The 17,013-nt window shown below is 41.9% G+C and overlaps 1 protein-coding gene across 1 annotated transcript in view; it reads right to left on the reverse strand.

Annotated features, from left to right (window-relative positions):
- LOC135516252 (ephrin-B3-like) overlaps positions 1 to 16,478 on the reverse strand; it is a 108,057-nt gene extending 91,579 nt beyond the window's left edge. Inside the window, exon 1 of the mRNA XM_064940403.1 lies at positions 15,252 to 16,478. Coding sequence (XP_064796475.1) covers positions 15,252 to 15,400 — 149 coding nt within the window. The 5' untranslated portion in view covers positions 15,401 to 16,478. The remainder of the gene's footprint in view (positions 1 to 15,251) is intronic.
- Positions 16,479 to 17,013: the final 535 nt, after the last annotated feature.

Below are 17,013 nucleotides of genomic sequence, written 5' to 3' on the forward strand. Positions count from 1 at the left end.
AGCAACCATCACTCCTGTGTTCCAATGGCACGTTGTGTTAGCTAATCCAAGTGTATCATTTTATAAGGCTAATTGATCATTAGAAAACCCTTTTGCAATTATGTTAGCGCAGCTGAAAACTGTTGTCCTGATTAAAGAAGCAATAAAACTGGCCTTCTTTAGACTAGATGAGTACCTGGAGCATCAGCATTCGTGGGTTCGATTACAGGCTCAAAATGGCCAGAAACAAAGAACTTTCTTCTGAAACTTGTCAGTCTATTTTTGTTGCGAGAAATTGCCAAGATATTGAAGATCTCATACAAAGCTGTGTACTACTTCCCTTCACAGAACAGTGCAAACTGGCTCTAACCAGAATAGAAAGAGGAGCGGGAGACTCCAGTGCACAACTGAGCAAGAGGACAAGTACATTAGTGTCTAGTTCGAGAAACAGACGCCTCACAAGTCCTCAACTGGCAGCTTCATTAAATAATACCCCATACAAATCTCTGGCAAACTGTGAGTAGCATGTTTTTGTTACTTGAATAGTTGTATAGTTTAGGTCAGAAACTGTGCAAAATGTTTGCAATGCCCTATGGGATTTTACATTTACATGCTAGTATTGCTAACCTTTGCATTACAGAGAATCAGTGGGGTTTGTAAACAGCGCCCCCTGTGTTCAGGTCCGATATGACCAAATATCCCGGTATTACACAAGGTCGGAATGAAGGGATGACAATCTGGATACTTCCCAAGCCTACTCCCTGCCTGCCCTGTCTGTCCGCCATCCCTGCCCTCTCTGACTGGCTGCCACCTTGCTGGTTTCCCTCTCAGTGAGCCGGCTGTGTGGTGCAGTGGCCAGCCTGTTCTTTTTTTTGCCACATCAGCTCAAAGCTCTTTTCACAGCTCCTGTTGCTCTCAGCTCGTAAACTCTCTCTCTCACACAGAACTTGGCTTTTTTTTAAACCGCACGGCAGTTAGAGGAGCAAAATGAAAAGGGCCTGCTGCTAGAGATATTTTAACATGCCGCTTGGAGACTAGCAGATCCCCATACACTCTCTCTCTCTCCCCTATTCTGCCCGCTTTCTTTCTCTCCTCACTTTTCTTCATTTTCTCCCTCTCTCACATCGAGTCCTTCCCCTCTCGTCCCATCTCCCTCCTCCGTACAGTGCACTCCAAAACCCCTACTCTTGTCTTTTTTGATAACCCTGAAACTTACAGTAGATATTCTCTAATCATTTTGCCTCAGGATCTGTCTGACTAAGCTTACTGCTTTTCATATACACTCTTATCCACACAACAGAAAATACCCTTCATGGAAAATACATCATTCATGTACAGTACAGGGAAACCTAAGGGTGGATTTATGGTTGGAACTAGGTTTGATTCTACCAATTTTAAACAAGCGCTAATTCCCCACACAAACAAATAACTGTTTTCATAAGACCTATAGTAACTTTTTTCTCCTCCTCTTCTTCATTCCTCCTCTCCCTCCCCCTCCCAAATAGATTTCAAACATTTTCGGAGACCCTGCTGTGTTCCGTTTTTTTTTGTACTTGCAACGCTTAGCCTAGTTAACCAGCCTTTTATCCCACGCCAATTAGCAGACGATTAATTAATTATTGAGAATCTAGAAGGGGGATTAATTTTTAATGTGTGTTTGAGAGGGAATCGTTGTAGTACAAGTCACCGCAAGCAGTTTAGGGGAGACGCCCACTCACACCGGTGTTTACCATCATCTACCACAGTAGAGAGAGAGGGAGGTAAGAGAGGTAGAGAGAGAGAGAGAGAGAGAGGACCAATTAAGGCTGATCGAACAGCCCCAAACCCTTTAACTCCCAATCCGATTGTACACACTGGAGCATCCAAAAACCCCCAGCATAAGCTAAAATCCCATCACATCTAATAAAGCCATTTATCTTGTATCGCGTGTGTGTTGGTGTGTGTGCAGAGACCCAGCCAATGTTACCCAACACCATCTACCTGATGTGTTTTCGTGTTTTCGTAACAGCATTAGTGACCAGCGCTCCTTCCACTTCCCCTCCTAACAGAGAGTAATAACAGATTCGATCTTTCATTAGCCCAGTGTGTAGTTGATAATGGGAGATGCTGGGATAAGGATGAAGGATGTGTGTGTGTTCTAGGATGAGGGTAATGTATAGTGCCTTCAGAATGTATTCACACCTAATTTAAAATGAATTCAATTGAGATTTTGTGTCAGGGGCCAACACAACAACACCCCTTAATATCAAAGTGGAATTATGTTTTTACAAATGAATTAAAAATGAAAAGCTGAAATGTCTTGAGTCAATAAGTATTCAACCCCTTTGTAATGGCAAGCTTAAATAAGTTCAGGAGTAAACATTTGCTTAACAAGTTGCATAATAAGTTGCATGGACTCTGTGTGCAAAAATAGTGTTTAACATGCTTTTTTAATGACCTCCTCATCTCTGTACCCTACACATACAATTATGTATAAGGTCCATCAGTTGAGTAGTGACTTTCAAACCCAGATTCAACCACAAAGACCAGGGAGGTTTTCCAATGCCTTGCAAAGAAGGGCACCTATTGGTAGATGGGTAAAACATAAAAAAGCAGACATTGAATATCCATTTCAGCATGGTGAAGTTATTAATTAACTTTATACAATGGGTGGGTCCTGAATCCTGAATGCTGATTGGTTAAACGCGCATTACAGCCGGTGTCTATTCCACAAGTTACCACCAGCTAAATCTATGACGTTAAAATGGCTATTAACTCTGTTCCACCTGACTACGCAATCCACTGTCTCATCAGCCCTATAAACTTGATCTCCACTATAAAAAATCATCAAGAAATTCTCACATTTCTTTTAGGCTAACATTTAGTTTTCAACAGCGGAGATTTGTATAAACCTTGCTGTCTGTCTCGCTGACATTTGCAACACTGTTTCAATATTCAAATTCGATCGCCAGCTGTCCCATAGTAATGAATGTTTAGGGGTCGGGAGTCAGGATGAGACAGACAGGCAGGCAGGCAGCGTTTCTCAGCCAGTCGAAATCATGAATCAGCTTGCATCCTTTTTATGGATATATACAAAGACATGTCAATTGAAAAAAGGTCAAACGAATCAAAGTGCAGCTAGTTTGCAGTCTATCCAGCTTGATTGTGTTAGCTGTGTTGTTGGCTCTGAACTACAGTGTCCTGACGAGAGAGCACATTTTCTATGCCAGATAAAAAATAAAATAAAAATTTAAAATCGCAGCTCATTGTTATGGAAGTATGCAAATAAATGTCACTAGAAAACAGCTTAAACAAACACAGCTACTGTTGTTGTTTTGTCTGCACGGTTTGACGTGACTGTAAGTTAGCAGTAGTTGGCTAGCTAGCAAACAAAGGATAAGAACATTGCCAGCCAGTGTTAATATGTTGGTAACCCATTGTATAAAAGTGATATTGCCCCCGAAGCCAGTGTTTGGAGGATATATTGGCACGGCTTGACTTAGTCTCGGGCCTAACAACACCCGTGCCAATATATCCTCCTAACACCGGCTTCTCTGGCATTATCACTTAATTGGATGGTGATTCAATACACCCAGTCACTACAAAGATAGTTAGGAAGGACGCCTCTCAGTTGCCATAAAGGAAGGAAACCGCTCAGGGATTTCATCATGAGGCCAAAGGTGACTTTAAAACATTTAGAGTTTAATGGCTGAAAAAACTGAGGATGGATCAAGAACAATGTAGTTACTCCACAATACTAACCTAAATTAGCAAGTGAAAAGAAGGAAGCCTGTACAGAACAAAAATATTCCAAAACATGCATCCTGTTTGCAATTACTGCGAAAAAATGTGGCAAAGAAATTAACGCTTTATATTCAGGATATAAAGTTATGTTTGGGGAATATCCAACACATCACTCGTACTACTCATATGTTCAAGCATGGTGGTGGCTGCACCATGTTATGGGTATGTTTATCATCGGCAAGGGAGTTTTTGGGGATAAAAATAAATGGAATAGAGCTAAGCACAGGGAAAATCCGAGAGGAAAACCTGTTCCAGTCTGCTTTCCAACAGACGCTAGGAGACATTAATTTTTCAGCAAGACAACAACCTAAAACACAAGGCCAAATATACAACATAACATTTTTCTAAGTGGCCTAGTAACAGATCTTCAAGACGATTTTATGTAAAAACTATGTAAAGACTTGAAAATGGCTGTCTAGCAATGTTCAATGAGCTTGAAGAATTTAAAAAAAGAATCATGTGTAAATATTGTACAATCGAGGTGTGCAAAGCTCTTAGCACTAGAACCGCCAATCTGTCTAGCAAAATGGCTATCTAGCAATGATCAACAACCAACTTGACCAAGGTTGAGTAATAAAAAATAAAATAATATATCTGCTGGCACCAATTCTGGGGTTCAAGCTGTGGGGCCACTGTTCCACCATCAGGACAAATAGGACACAACATCCTGCCATGAGATACTTCTGTACTCTTTACCACACTTGCCAAATATCGCAACATAAAATGTAACAGATCATGCAATATGCACATTTTGGACGATTTGTAATGATGTTCTCTTCTCCAGAACCGCTAGTCCGATCGGCACAAACTTTGGTGTATAGCGTCTATGGATGTACATCTTCAAGTCGTACTCAAACAATATGGCCGCAATAAGCCAATGATCTTGCATGAAAGATTTTGTCCGACAGCATCCCCCATGTGGCCAAACTGAACCATACTTTGCAGATTAGCTACACTCATTGGGGTGGCAGGGTAGCCTAGTGGTTAGAGCGTTGGACTAGTAACTGAAAGGTTGCAAGTTCGAATCCCCGAGCTGACAAGGTACAAATCAGTTGTTCTGCCCCTGAACAGGCAGTTAACCCACTGTTCCTAGGCCGTCATTGAAAATAAGAATTTGTTCTTAACTGACTTGCTGACTCTTAACTGACTTGCCTAGTGAAATAAAAAAAATATCCCTTATCATTATTAGATCAAAATATATAAAATATGTGACCATCATATGATCTGAATGTGCCTGCATATGTTGAGTCTTGACAGTGTTTGGAAAATGCGTGCCAAGTATATTTACTGTACAAATATCCGTGTCTGATTTATATGCATTCATGTGCCAGACCACACCCACGTGAATGTTTATTGTCAGTAGCGGCCATGTTGTTTGACATAATACTCTGGGAAATCTTGCATTGAGAGAGGCCTTAGTCAGTAGATGCCATTTATCAAGGTTAATTTAGATCAGCCCAGTTCCGGTTGAGATGTAGGTTAAGTGTTTGTCACAAAACATTCTTAATGGCAGAATACCCATCATGGCGAACCTTATGACTGATATCCCTTATCATTTGTGCCAAATGTCATCACTCTGAGTCAAACCGATCAAGAGAGATAAACATGTGCCTGTTATGGCACCGCCGTGTGGTCGATATGAATGTTCTCACATATGTTGAGCGAATGTTTGGAACATGTTCACCAAGTTTGGTTACAACGGGAATATCTCTGTCTGATTTATACGCATTAATGAACCAGACCACGGCCACATGAATGTTTATTGGCAAGTTGGTATCTTGTTTGACGTCCTGTATTAGTCTGGAAAGTATTGCGTTTAGAGACTTTGGTCCATAGATTCCATATATCAAGGTCCATCCAGACCGGCCCAGTAGTTCCGGAAGAAATGTCATTTAAGGGTTTTTCACAAAATTCTAAAATGGCCGAAAATCCATCGTGGCGGACCTTATGGGTCCTTGAGGCAAATTCGTTCCTTGTGAGAGGAGGATCCTACACTACTAATTTCAGGACTCTATGTCAGATGGGGTGAGGGGCATGACTGTTCAAATTTTGCTATGTCAATCACCTGTTATAGAGCCACTTTGTGGCCAATTGGCATGGCATTGCATAAGGTGTGGGCAATGAGCCGTTAACGTCATGTGAATTTGCACCCTCCTCGGCCATACCATCTCACGGGAATTTGCATGTTAATCTTCCTCGCGAGAAGAACCGGTATAATAAGAAACCTAATAGTGAACCAGAAGAAACACAACAGGGTTTCACCACAATCGCTACTTGAAGCCCTAATCATGTACAAACGCTGTACAACACACTCTACATGACCAAAAGTATGTGGACAACGGCTCATTGAACATCTCATTCCAAAATCAAGGGCATTAATATGGAGTTGGTTCCCCTTTTGCTGATATAACAGCCTCCACTCTTCTGGGAAGGCTTTCCACTAGATCTTGGAACATTGCTGCGGGGTCTGCGGTCACCCCTTCAAATGAGTGGATTCAGCTACTTCAGCCACACCCATTGCTGACAGGTGTAGAAAATCTAGCACACAGTAATAGATTCTCCATAGACAAACATTGGCAGTAGAATGGCCTTACTGAACAGCTCAGTGACTTTCAACGTGGCACCATTATAGGATTCCACCATTCCAACAAGTCAGTTTGTCCAATTTCTGCCCTGCTACAGCTATCCAGGTCGACTGTAAGTGCTGTTATTGTGAAGGAGAAACACCTACGAGCAAAAACGGCTCAGCCGCGAAGTGGTAGGCCACAAGCTCACAGAACAGGACTGCCAAGTGCTGAAGCGCGTCAAAATTCTCTGGCCTCAGCTTCGACACTCACTACCGAATCGCAAACTATCTCCGGAAGCAACGTCAGCACAATAACTGTTTGTCGGGAGCTTCATGAAATAAGTTTCCATGGCCGAGGAGCCACACACAAGCCTAAGATCACCATGCGCAATGCCAAGCATCGGCTGGAGTGGTGTAAGGCTCGCCACCATTGGACTCTGGAGCAGTGAAAACGCATTCTCTGGAGTGACGAATCATGCTTCACCGTCTGGTTGTCCGACAGACGAATTTGGGTTTGGCGGATGCCAGGAGAACGCAACCTGCCCCAATGAATAGTACCAACTGTAAAGTTTGATTGATGATATGGGGCTGTTTTTCATGGTTCGAGGCCCTTTAGTTCCAGTGAAGGGAAATCTTAACGCTACAGAATACAATGACGTTCTAGACAATTCCGTGCTTCAAACTTTTGGCAACAGTTTGGGGAAGGCCCTTTCCTGTTTCAGCATGACAAAATCCCCGTGCACAAAGCGATGTAGCGTCGGTGTGCAAAGCTCTTAGACTTGTCCAAAAAGACTCACAGCTGTATTCACTGCCAAAGAGGATTCGTAAATGTATTGACACAGGGGTGCTACAATTTCTAAAAACATGATTTTCACTTTGTCATTATGGGGTGTTGTGTGTAGATGGGTGAGAAATAAATATATATTGAATCCATGTTGAATTCAGGCTGTAACAACAAAATGTGGAATAAGTCGAGGGGTACGAATACTTTCTGAAGTCCCTGTATGTCTCGGGGAGATTCTCCCAAGGCGATTGTTCTGGTTCAATTCCTGTTAATTTAAGTATAACGTGTATTGGCACTTGTCTTAACTCATATCGATTCCACCCTTACTCCTCCCAGACTTCCCCATCTCTCTCCTTCACTATCTCCCACTCTACCTCACCTGACTTTTTTTCTCCCTATCTATCCAACTCCTCTTCCCCTTCCCTCACTTCCTCCTTTTTTTCACATACATTCCCTTAAGTTTCAGCCATTCCACCCCTTTTAATAAATCCAGCCTTACCTCACTCTACACCCTACACCCCCCCCCTCCTTTCTCTATCCTACCTTTAGTCACAGTGTCCCCTGCTGTGTAGCTGTATAATCAGTGTCTGAATGGGACACGTTTTTAATTTGCCACGTCTGGCCACCAGGCTCTGAGAGGACTGGCAGAAAGAGAGGGCCGGTGGAAAATGACAGGAAGAGATGGAGCAGCACTGTAACCAGGTCCAGAGTTTTAGTGAGGTCCGCTAAGGGGGGGGGGTTTAAGATCAAATATCTTGAAAAATATATTGAAATACGAAATGACTTATATTAAGCAAAATGATCTGCCAATGACGTTAGACATTTCAGCTTTGTAAGAAAAAAAAACACATTTTAAGTGAATTATCACTCAATACCTTTAGATATTTGTGGTTATATTGAACTTTTTTTGCAGTGTACAAGTTTAGATAGCTGGCTAGACTAACTAGACTAATTTTACCAATCTAAAAAATATTAACTGACTAATATCATGGGCTAATTTTGTAACTGTCAGTGAGTGTCATAGCAAGAGAAACTGCTGATGCACAACTACGTTCAGAAGTTTCACCTTGTGTATTCTACTATTCTAACTCGAAGTTAAAGAGTAGAAAGTTGTAAGTTGAGATCCCAACTGAGTTTCCAATTGTAATGAAAATAACAATATAAACAATTTCCCCCAAAAAATGGAGGTCTGCACATCAGTGTCCCCATATGTAGTTACGGCGGGTAGGAGGGAGAGAGATAAGAGAGGAATGGACTAAAGGATGGAAATAGACATGCGCATAAAACACACAGAGAATCTCACTGCCAAAACTGTTCTGCCTGCGGCTATGGAATCCTGACCTGTTCACCGGACGTGCTACCTGTCCCAGACCTATTATTTGACCATGCTGGTCATTTATGAACATTTGAACATCTTGGCCATGTTCTGTTATAATCTCCACCCGGCACAGCCAGAAGAGGACTGGCCACCCCTCATAGCCTGGTTCCTCTCTAGGTTTCTTCCTAGGTTTTGGCCTTTCTAGGGAGTTTTTCCTAGCCAACGTACTTCAACACCTGCATTGCTTGCTGTTTGGGGTTCTAGACTGGGTTTCTGTACAGCACTTTGAGATATCAGCTGATGTACGAAGGGCTATATAAATACATTTGATTTGATTTGAAAACACTCTTAGTAAAAAAAATGTGCTTTCAGGAACCTAAAAGGGTTCTTCGGCTGTCACCATTGTAGAACCCTTTTTGGTTCCAGGTAAAACCCCTTTTGGGTCTCTCTGTAGAAAGGGTTCTAAATGGAACCAAAAAGGGTGCTCCTATGGGGACTCTTTTCTAAGAGTGTAGTCTGCTGATATGTACTTACCACAGTGGGAGGCCGTTCCTTCTCTTGCTAGAACAAAAGCGCTACCTGTTGAGTGCCGACCCGGTGGTGACAAACCTGACGTTTCTACTTGTAGAATTGCAATGCTCATCGGTGGCCAACAACTTGGCTTTGAGCCAATCAGAGAGCACGATCCCCCGTGTGGGGAGCCAAAAGGAGTTGTTTTTTCCCCCCACGGGGGACCAGTATGAAAAGCCTGTCGGGCTGTATCACCGCCTGGTACGGAAACTGCACTGCCCGCAACCAGAGGGCTCTCCAGAGGGTGGTGCGGTCTCCCAACGCATCACTGGGGGCAAACAACCTGCCCTCCAGGACACCTACAGCACCCAATGTCAAAAGAAGGTCAAAAACCACCTGAGCCACTGCCTGTTCGGCCCGCTATCATCCAGAACAGTACAGGTGCATCAAAGCTGGGACCGAGATACTGAAAAACAGCTACTATCTTCTCAAGGCCATCAGTCTGTTAAATAGCCATCACTAGCACATTGGAGGCTGCTTCCCTATAAACATAGACTTGAAATCACTGGCCACTTTAATAATGTTTACATATTCTGCATTGCTCATCTGTATTCTATCCTATTCAACTGTATCTTAGTCTATGCCGTTGCTCGTCCAAATATCTTTACAGTTGAAGTCGGAAGTTTACATACACTGAGGTTGGAGTCATTAAAACTTGTTCTTCAACCACTCCACAAATGTCTTGTTAACAAACTATAGTTTTGGCAAGTCGTTTAGGACATCTACCTTGTGCATTAGAAGCTTCTGATAGAATAATTGACATAATTTGAGTCAATTGGAGGTGTACCTGTGGATGTATTTCAAAGCCTAACTTCAAACTCAGTGCCTCTTTGCTTGACATTATTGGAAAATCAAAAGAAATCAGCCAAGACCTAAAAAAAAAACACTGGAGTCCACAAGTCTGGTTAATCCTTGGGAGCAATTTCCAAACGCCTGAAGGTACCACGTTCATCTGTACAAACAATAGTACGCCAGTATAAACAACATGGGACCACGCAGCCGTCATACCGCTCAGGAAGGAGACACATTCTGTCTCCTAGAGATTAACGTACTTTGGTGTGAAAAGTGCAAATCAATCCCAGAACAACAGCAAAGGACCTTGTGAAGATGCTGGAGGAAATAAGTACAAAAGTATCTATATTTACAGTAAAACGAGTCCTATATCGACATAACCTGAAAGGCTGCTCAGCAAGGAAGAAGCCACTGCTCCAAAACCGCCATAAAAAAGCACTTCACAAAATAGATGGCATCATGAGGTAGGAAAATTATGTAGATATATTGAAGCAACATCTCAAGACATCAGTCAGGAAGTTAAAGCTTGGTCGCAAATGGGTCTTCCAAATGGACAATGACCCCAAGCATACTTCCAAAGTTGTGCAAAATGGCCTAAGGACAACAAAGTCAAGGTATTGGAGTGGCCATCACAAAGCCCTGACCTCAATCCTATAGAACATTTGTGGGCAGAACAGAAAAAGCGTGTGCGAGCAAGGATCCTACAAACCTGACTGAGTTACACCAGCTCTGTCAGGAGGAATGGGCCAAAATTCACCCAACTTATTATGGGAAGCTTGTGGGAGGCTATCCAAAATGTTTTACCCAAGTTAAACAATTTAAAGGCAATGCTACCAAATACTAATTGAGTGTATATAAACTTCTGACCCACTGGGAATGTGATGAAAGAAATAAAAGCTGAAATAAATCATTCTCTCTACTATTATTCTGACATTTCACATTCTTAAAATAAAGTGGTGATCATACCTGACCTAAGATAGGACATTTTTACTAGGATTAAAATGTCAGGAATTGTGAAAAACTGATTTTTTTTAAATGTATTTTGCTAAGGTGTATGTAAACTTCAGACTTCAAATGCATATTCCTTTACTTTGATTGTGCCTATTGTTAGATATTACTTGTTAGATATTACTGCACTGTTGGAGCTAGAAACAAGCATTTCGCTACACCCGCAATAAGATCTGCTCAACATGTGTATGTGACAAATTTGATTTGAAAATGTATGCACTCACTAGTGTGAGTTGCTCTGATGAATAAGAGTGTTTGCTCAATGACTCAAATGTATTCACATGACTTTACAAACATATTCCTTATGTTTGATTTCATGACTTTATTATTTCATTCCAAGTCATCTCATCTCTATAGAGCTGCTGCTGTCTGACAAAATCTCTATTTTAGTAGTTCTTCAGAGTAAATAAGGCATAGTTTTATGACTGCTGAATACCAACTATCAATCACTTAGATCATGTATTTTCAGATTGAGATACCTTGTGAAGCAACTTCTCTCTATCCCTCAACATTCTTCTGTCTCTCTTACGTAGCAGGCGTAAAAGAAACACACAGACCAGACAAGTAGGCACGCAATGGACTACGGTCATTGTAGTTAATTACCACATTTTCTGTGCTAAACTATGTAGAATATTGGCCTGTTGGAAAGGACCATTATATCGCACAGTTCGGGCTTGATCCGATTTATCTCTAGAGAACTGTGCAATGTTCACATTGAGCCCACAGAAAGAAAAAAAACTAAATGGAATTCAAATAATTGAACAGACGTTGGTCAATGAGTTGTTTAAAAAACCAACACTTGTTAAACCCTCAGCACTACTGTTAGCTGAACATCTTTGCCCCTCCCTCTCTGAGGCATAAGCTACTGTATTTTTTTTAAATATATGTTTTTATTTAACCTTTATTTAACTAGGAAAGTCAGTTAAAAACAAATTCTTAACAATGACGGCCGACCCCGGCCAAACGTGAACTACGCTGGGCCAATTGTGCGCAGCCCTATGGGACTCCCAATCACAGCCGGATGTGATGCAGCTTGATTTAAACCAGGTACTGCAGTGACACTTCTTGCACTGAGATGCAGTGTCTTAGACCACCACACCCCCCCGGGAGCCCTGTAGCCTACTGACATTACATGCATGAATCAGAAATTAGAGAGTGATTTTATAAGAATGGATTAACGTTTCAATGCTAGTTAAGGATACTATAGTTGTCACGCTTCACATTGGATTTATTAACTACAAAGGCAAGCCGTGTTTTAATTTGAATTCTGGTGCAGATCTGCACACAAGCTTGTTAGCTAGCTAGCTGTGGTTCAACGTTAAGACAACTCTCAGAAGTTCAAGCACATTCAAAGTTCCATCATAAAAGCCGCTCTTCCGAGCTAATAATTCAGATAAGGCATGTCATAACAAGATGTCCAGCGCTTCAAGCCAAGTCTCCTCTACCGCCTCCACACTTTCTCACACTCTCCCCACCAGCAAAATGTCAGTCGAATCTCGCGCCCTACACTTGTCTGTCCAATGCACGTAAACAACTATAGCTTTCCCTCTCCATGGCTAGCTTCTCTATCCGCACTGATTGGTGAAGTCATTTAATCTCGAGCTAAATGTAAAAAATATATATATATTTCAGAGGTTTAAAAAAAGGAACAATAAACCCTTGCTTTTTGGGGGGTTCGAACGGCTTCAGAACTAATATGTTGTTGATCGGAACAGAACGGAAAGAAAATAATAATGGTTCTTTTCAGAACAAAACGATTGCAAAATATTTTTCGTTCCAACCCCTGCCTTAAAGTAAGAAACACAGTAGGACATGTATTGGCCCAAACAACATTACTGCCACCTTCTGATTTGGAGTATTATCATTTAACAAGGCTGAGTGGCTCACGACTTCAAGGTCTTTGCTGTGTGAACACAAAAGAAATTGACTGCCAACACTGATTCAGATGTGCTAAGTACTGTCAGCAGTACGTTTGACAATCATATCGGCGTGTCTGAGCTATTAAAGAAAGAAAAAGTGGCATAAAATGAGAGAGAACGAGAGCGATAGGTCCAATGGGAGAGGGAGAACGAACGAGGCAGGGAGAACGTCCATGAAGCAACAGAACGATGTGACTTGAAGAAGACACTGACAAGCGGAGAGAGGGAGAGAAGGGCAGAGGGCGAGGAAGGAGAAGGTGCAGCTGGACACCCTAAAACTACAGTTGCCAGTGCATTTGCTCCAAACCCAAAATGTGAACCATGCATGCACTTCAGCATGAATTTACTGATTTGTCCTGGCTTTAGATACCAGAGTGTGATCATTTTGACAGAATACAAGAAATATAGTGTGTGTGTGAGGTGGATGATTATTTCTGTAAACACTTGTTAACTTGTAACAACTTGTGTAAATCACATTGTATTAACCATGTAAGAACATGCCTTCCATGATTTAACTGAGGAAAATTACAAGGCAATAATTGTGTGCGGAAACTTTGTGTCTACTTCGCCTAAGATTGTCTCTTTCCATGACCTGAGTGGGCACAGGGGAAAGTGTGAAACAGTAACTAGTGTGAAGAAGCTAGTGTGAAAGTCACCGCGGTTATCAATTAGCTCTAGGCCGAGGCATAGGACTTACTTACCTCACAAATGGAGGTAACAGAACTAACAAGTAAAGTGGCAAGTCTATTAAATTAGAATCAAATCACACGACACCCTATCAACAGAGCATTAGGCCCACTCACAAAGTACACGGCCTACACTCCTTCAGTGAAAACTACCCTCCCGTGTCCAAGGCAGAGGCACCCATCAGATTACGACGCCCACCACTGACAAAGACCCTTTTGCGTCTCAAATTGCACCCTATTCCCTATACAAAGGGAATAGGGTGCCATTTGGGACGCAGGCCCTCATTAGAGGCTTATGCCAAGAGCTACAATGGCAGAGCCGCGCAGAATTAGATCCCCTTGTTGCAGCATCTGTCGAATGAAGATAGGCCCCGGAGTAGCCAACGACCACATGGAGGCATTAAAATCCTATTCCTCTTAAAACAGCCCTCGGCATCTGTAGCCCAGCCTAATAGCTGCACTGCTGCGCATAACCTACATTCCGTTCCAGACCAGCTATGGAGTCTCAAGGTTTGGAGGAGGTTAACTACCACACACACCATCGCCACCAGGTGTCAATTCAGACGCATGGAAATTGGTGGAGGTGTGAGGAAATGGAGGTACGGTGGTCTCGGTCGTTAGTCAGAGTGGGAAATGGGAGGTGTTTTAAATGGCATTTCTCACCTACAACGGACTTTCCTTTTTACACAGGGAAATTGCAAATGAGTTGAATGTGTTATGAGCAGGCAGTCTTTATTGTTAATCGGTGCCAACTTGGTCTACAAGGCTACACAGTGTTTAGATTAGGCTACTAAGATTAATATTGTTTTATCACTCAGAGATCATATTAAAAACATTTCATTTTCCTCTCCGCCCATGGAAAAATGAGTAGAATTACAGCAAACTTGCTTAAAAATGGCAATATTTTCTCTATGCCCCATGGCAAAATGAGTAGAATTGAGCTCTTAAAACTGAACATGTGGTGGGTATGCAGACTGGAAGCAACTGGAGCCACTCATGATAAATTCTGACTTGTTGTGTCCCCTACCCCAATCAAAGTTGCCCATCCCTGAAATAGATTTAGCCACGGGACGATTTTTTCTTAGGGGATGGTCGGTCGGGTGCAGGAACATATTTACAAATCATTTGTAGACTGCAAATTGACAGCAAGAACCCCAAACAGATATAATATTTGACTAAAACTAAAATGTTTTAACCTTGGTAACATTTGCATACATCACGGGTCTCTTATGCGTGGGAATACTTGGGAACAGATGTACAACATTCTAATCACTTGGAGCTTATTTCCTGGTGTTTTTAAGTATTTTATATAATAAATGCAACAACAGGCGGGCCCTGCTACTGCCTGTAGGTTCAACTCAACCCTACCCATTAATGGTTTGCATGACAATAGCCAAACGTTTATGTAGTCATATCTAAATTAATTACAATGTAACAACTAGATGAAAATTGTCACTTTGAACACTATTGATTTCAATGGGTGATTGCAATTGATATGCTATATGGGAGAAACATTTGGGAATGATATAAATGTAGGCCATTCGATAAGCATCGAAAGGAAAACGCGTTTTCTTCGAAATATTGTCTTAAAATCCCTCAACACACACACACACACACACTCAATACAAACGGGCATTTACGAGTCTGGGCCACGTAAAAGCCCACGCCGCCTTTAGCCTTGGATAACTCGACAATGGAGAGAGAGAGCTGAAGTCGTTATTACACACCCTCCCTCTCCAAACTTCATTGAGAGCTTTCTCCACATTATAAAGATAGGCCTATAATTATCGTTTACAAACGACTGCAAAGTAATCCCATAGGCTGCACAACTTTACTTCCGACATACCTTTTGTTCAATGAATTCCAGTAGATAGGCTCCATGTTGCTCACCGCCGTTCCCAGTAAATCCAGTAAGAATATCAGCACAAATCCCAGTTTACTCCCACTTCTCCGACACGCCATTGCAACTCCACAACCCCTAGGATTTAACCCCATTTAAAAATAAATGGTATATTTTCTATGAGGATGTAGATGGGGTGCAGTCCAAACAAAGGCTATGGCCGTGTAAACTATAGGTGAGTCACTCAATGCGCGAGGAGGAAATATCTTGCCTTGGGCAACCGCATGGATATAAAACGAATAATAGAGCACACAATGTAGTAATTGACAACTACGGCAGAGAAAGTTGCTCTAGCTGTGTTCAATGGCTTGAGCACCACTCCCCTTCTTCCACAAAAAAAATAACTCCCGTTGAATCGATTTCTATCCGGATTTGATAGGCGCTCGAGGAGAGCTATTTTCTGTTGCGTGTTGGTGTTTCCTATAATTGTGTTTTCCAAACAATGTCCCCTTGTTCTCTGCGCCGATTCTCTTCGGTTTCTCTCCCATTCCTTTCTACTTCTTATTTTCTTTTGAGTTTTTACTCCGATAAATAAATTGTATTTTCAAAAGATTCGAGACATGAGCGCAAATGCTATGTTTAAAAATAGAAGAGGCTTTTCCCCCCGGTTTAGAACAGTAGCTCCATCAGAAGGACGTGTTGATGCTCGCTGGTCGGTGGATTTGTCATTGCACGGTTTGATCCACACTGCGCGTCCTTTCTCTTCTCTTCCAGTGAGTAAATCAATATCCTTTCCCAAACGATTTGTAAATGAGACTGGCAATTCAAACAAACGAACTCCGGTGGTGTTGACAAATCCAGCAATCAATTTATCACATAACACATCAAAACACTGGACTAGAAAGAGAGCTGAAGGCTAGAAGATCTCCAGCCTATCCAACTTCAGCCCTTACCAGACGAGCAAGAGCATAATAAAACTTTGAATAATAAATCGAACTTTAACTTATCTTCGTATGTTATAGACTCGCCTGTCTGATGTGGCGAGTCATTTGGAATCTGGATAGCTTCCAATGGTTTCCATTCGATATGTCCCCCGTCTCACTAGTTCAAAATCCCACTCGTTTGACTTGCCTAACGCTCGGAGCACATTGACAGACTGACTGCTTGTTTGGGAAAGGGGAGGTGTATGTTCGAATGAAAAAAATCCCCATCTTCCGACTAGCAGGCAGGCGCTCTAATGGATTGGAATTCTCTTTCAGCTTTTTTTTTCTTCTGGTCGAGTCGGTTTTAGCCCTCCCTCAATTTACATATAACCCCCCCTCCACCTGTGGGGTAAACTCAGGTTTAAACTCAATTCAACGGGCTTTATTGGCATGGGAAACATATGTTTACATTGACAAAGCAAATTAAATAAATAAAACAAAAAGTGAAATAATAAATCAAAAATTAACAGTAAACATTACACTCAAATTTCAGATGAATAGACATTTCAAATGTCATATTATGGTTATGTACAGTGTTATGATAGCTGTCGATATTTTCTGTTCTTTTCAAACACGCAAAAGCGACCCACCCTCTCCCTCCCTCTACTTCATCTGTTCGCAGACTCCAACAAACAGTCGCTCATTCACACTGTCATGCATGACAAATGCTGCGATTTTTTTGTGTGTGAGACAGTTTGTGAAAGGGCTCGAGCGCCCCCCGTGTGTATTTCTTCATGTTCACCAACGTGGTAGCCCACTTATGTGATTTTCTGAAAGAAAATGAT

This window comes from Oncorhynchus masou, chromosome 27 (assembly GCF_036934945.1).
Source record: "Oncorhynchus masou masou isolate Uvic2021 chromosome 27, UVic_Omas_1.1, whole genome shotgun sequence".
Classification (NCBI taxonomy): domain Eukaryota; kingdom Metazoa; phylum Chordata; class Actinopteri; order Salmoniformes; family Salmonidae; genus Oncorhynchus; species Oncorhynchus masou.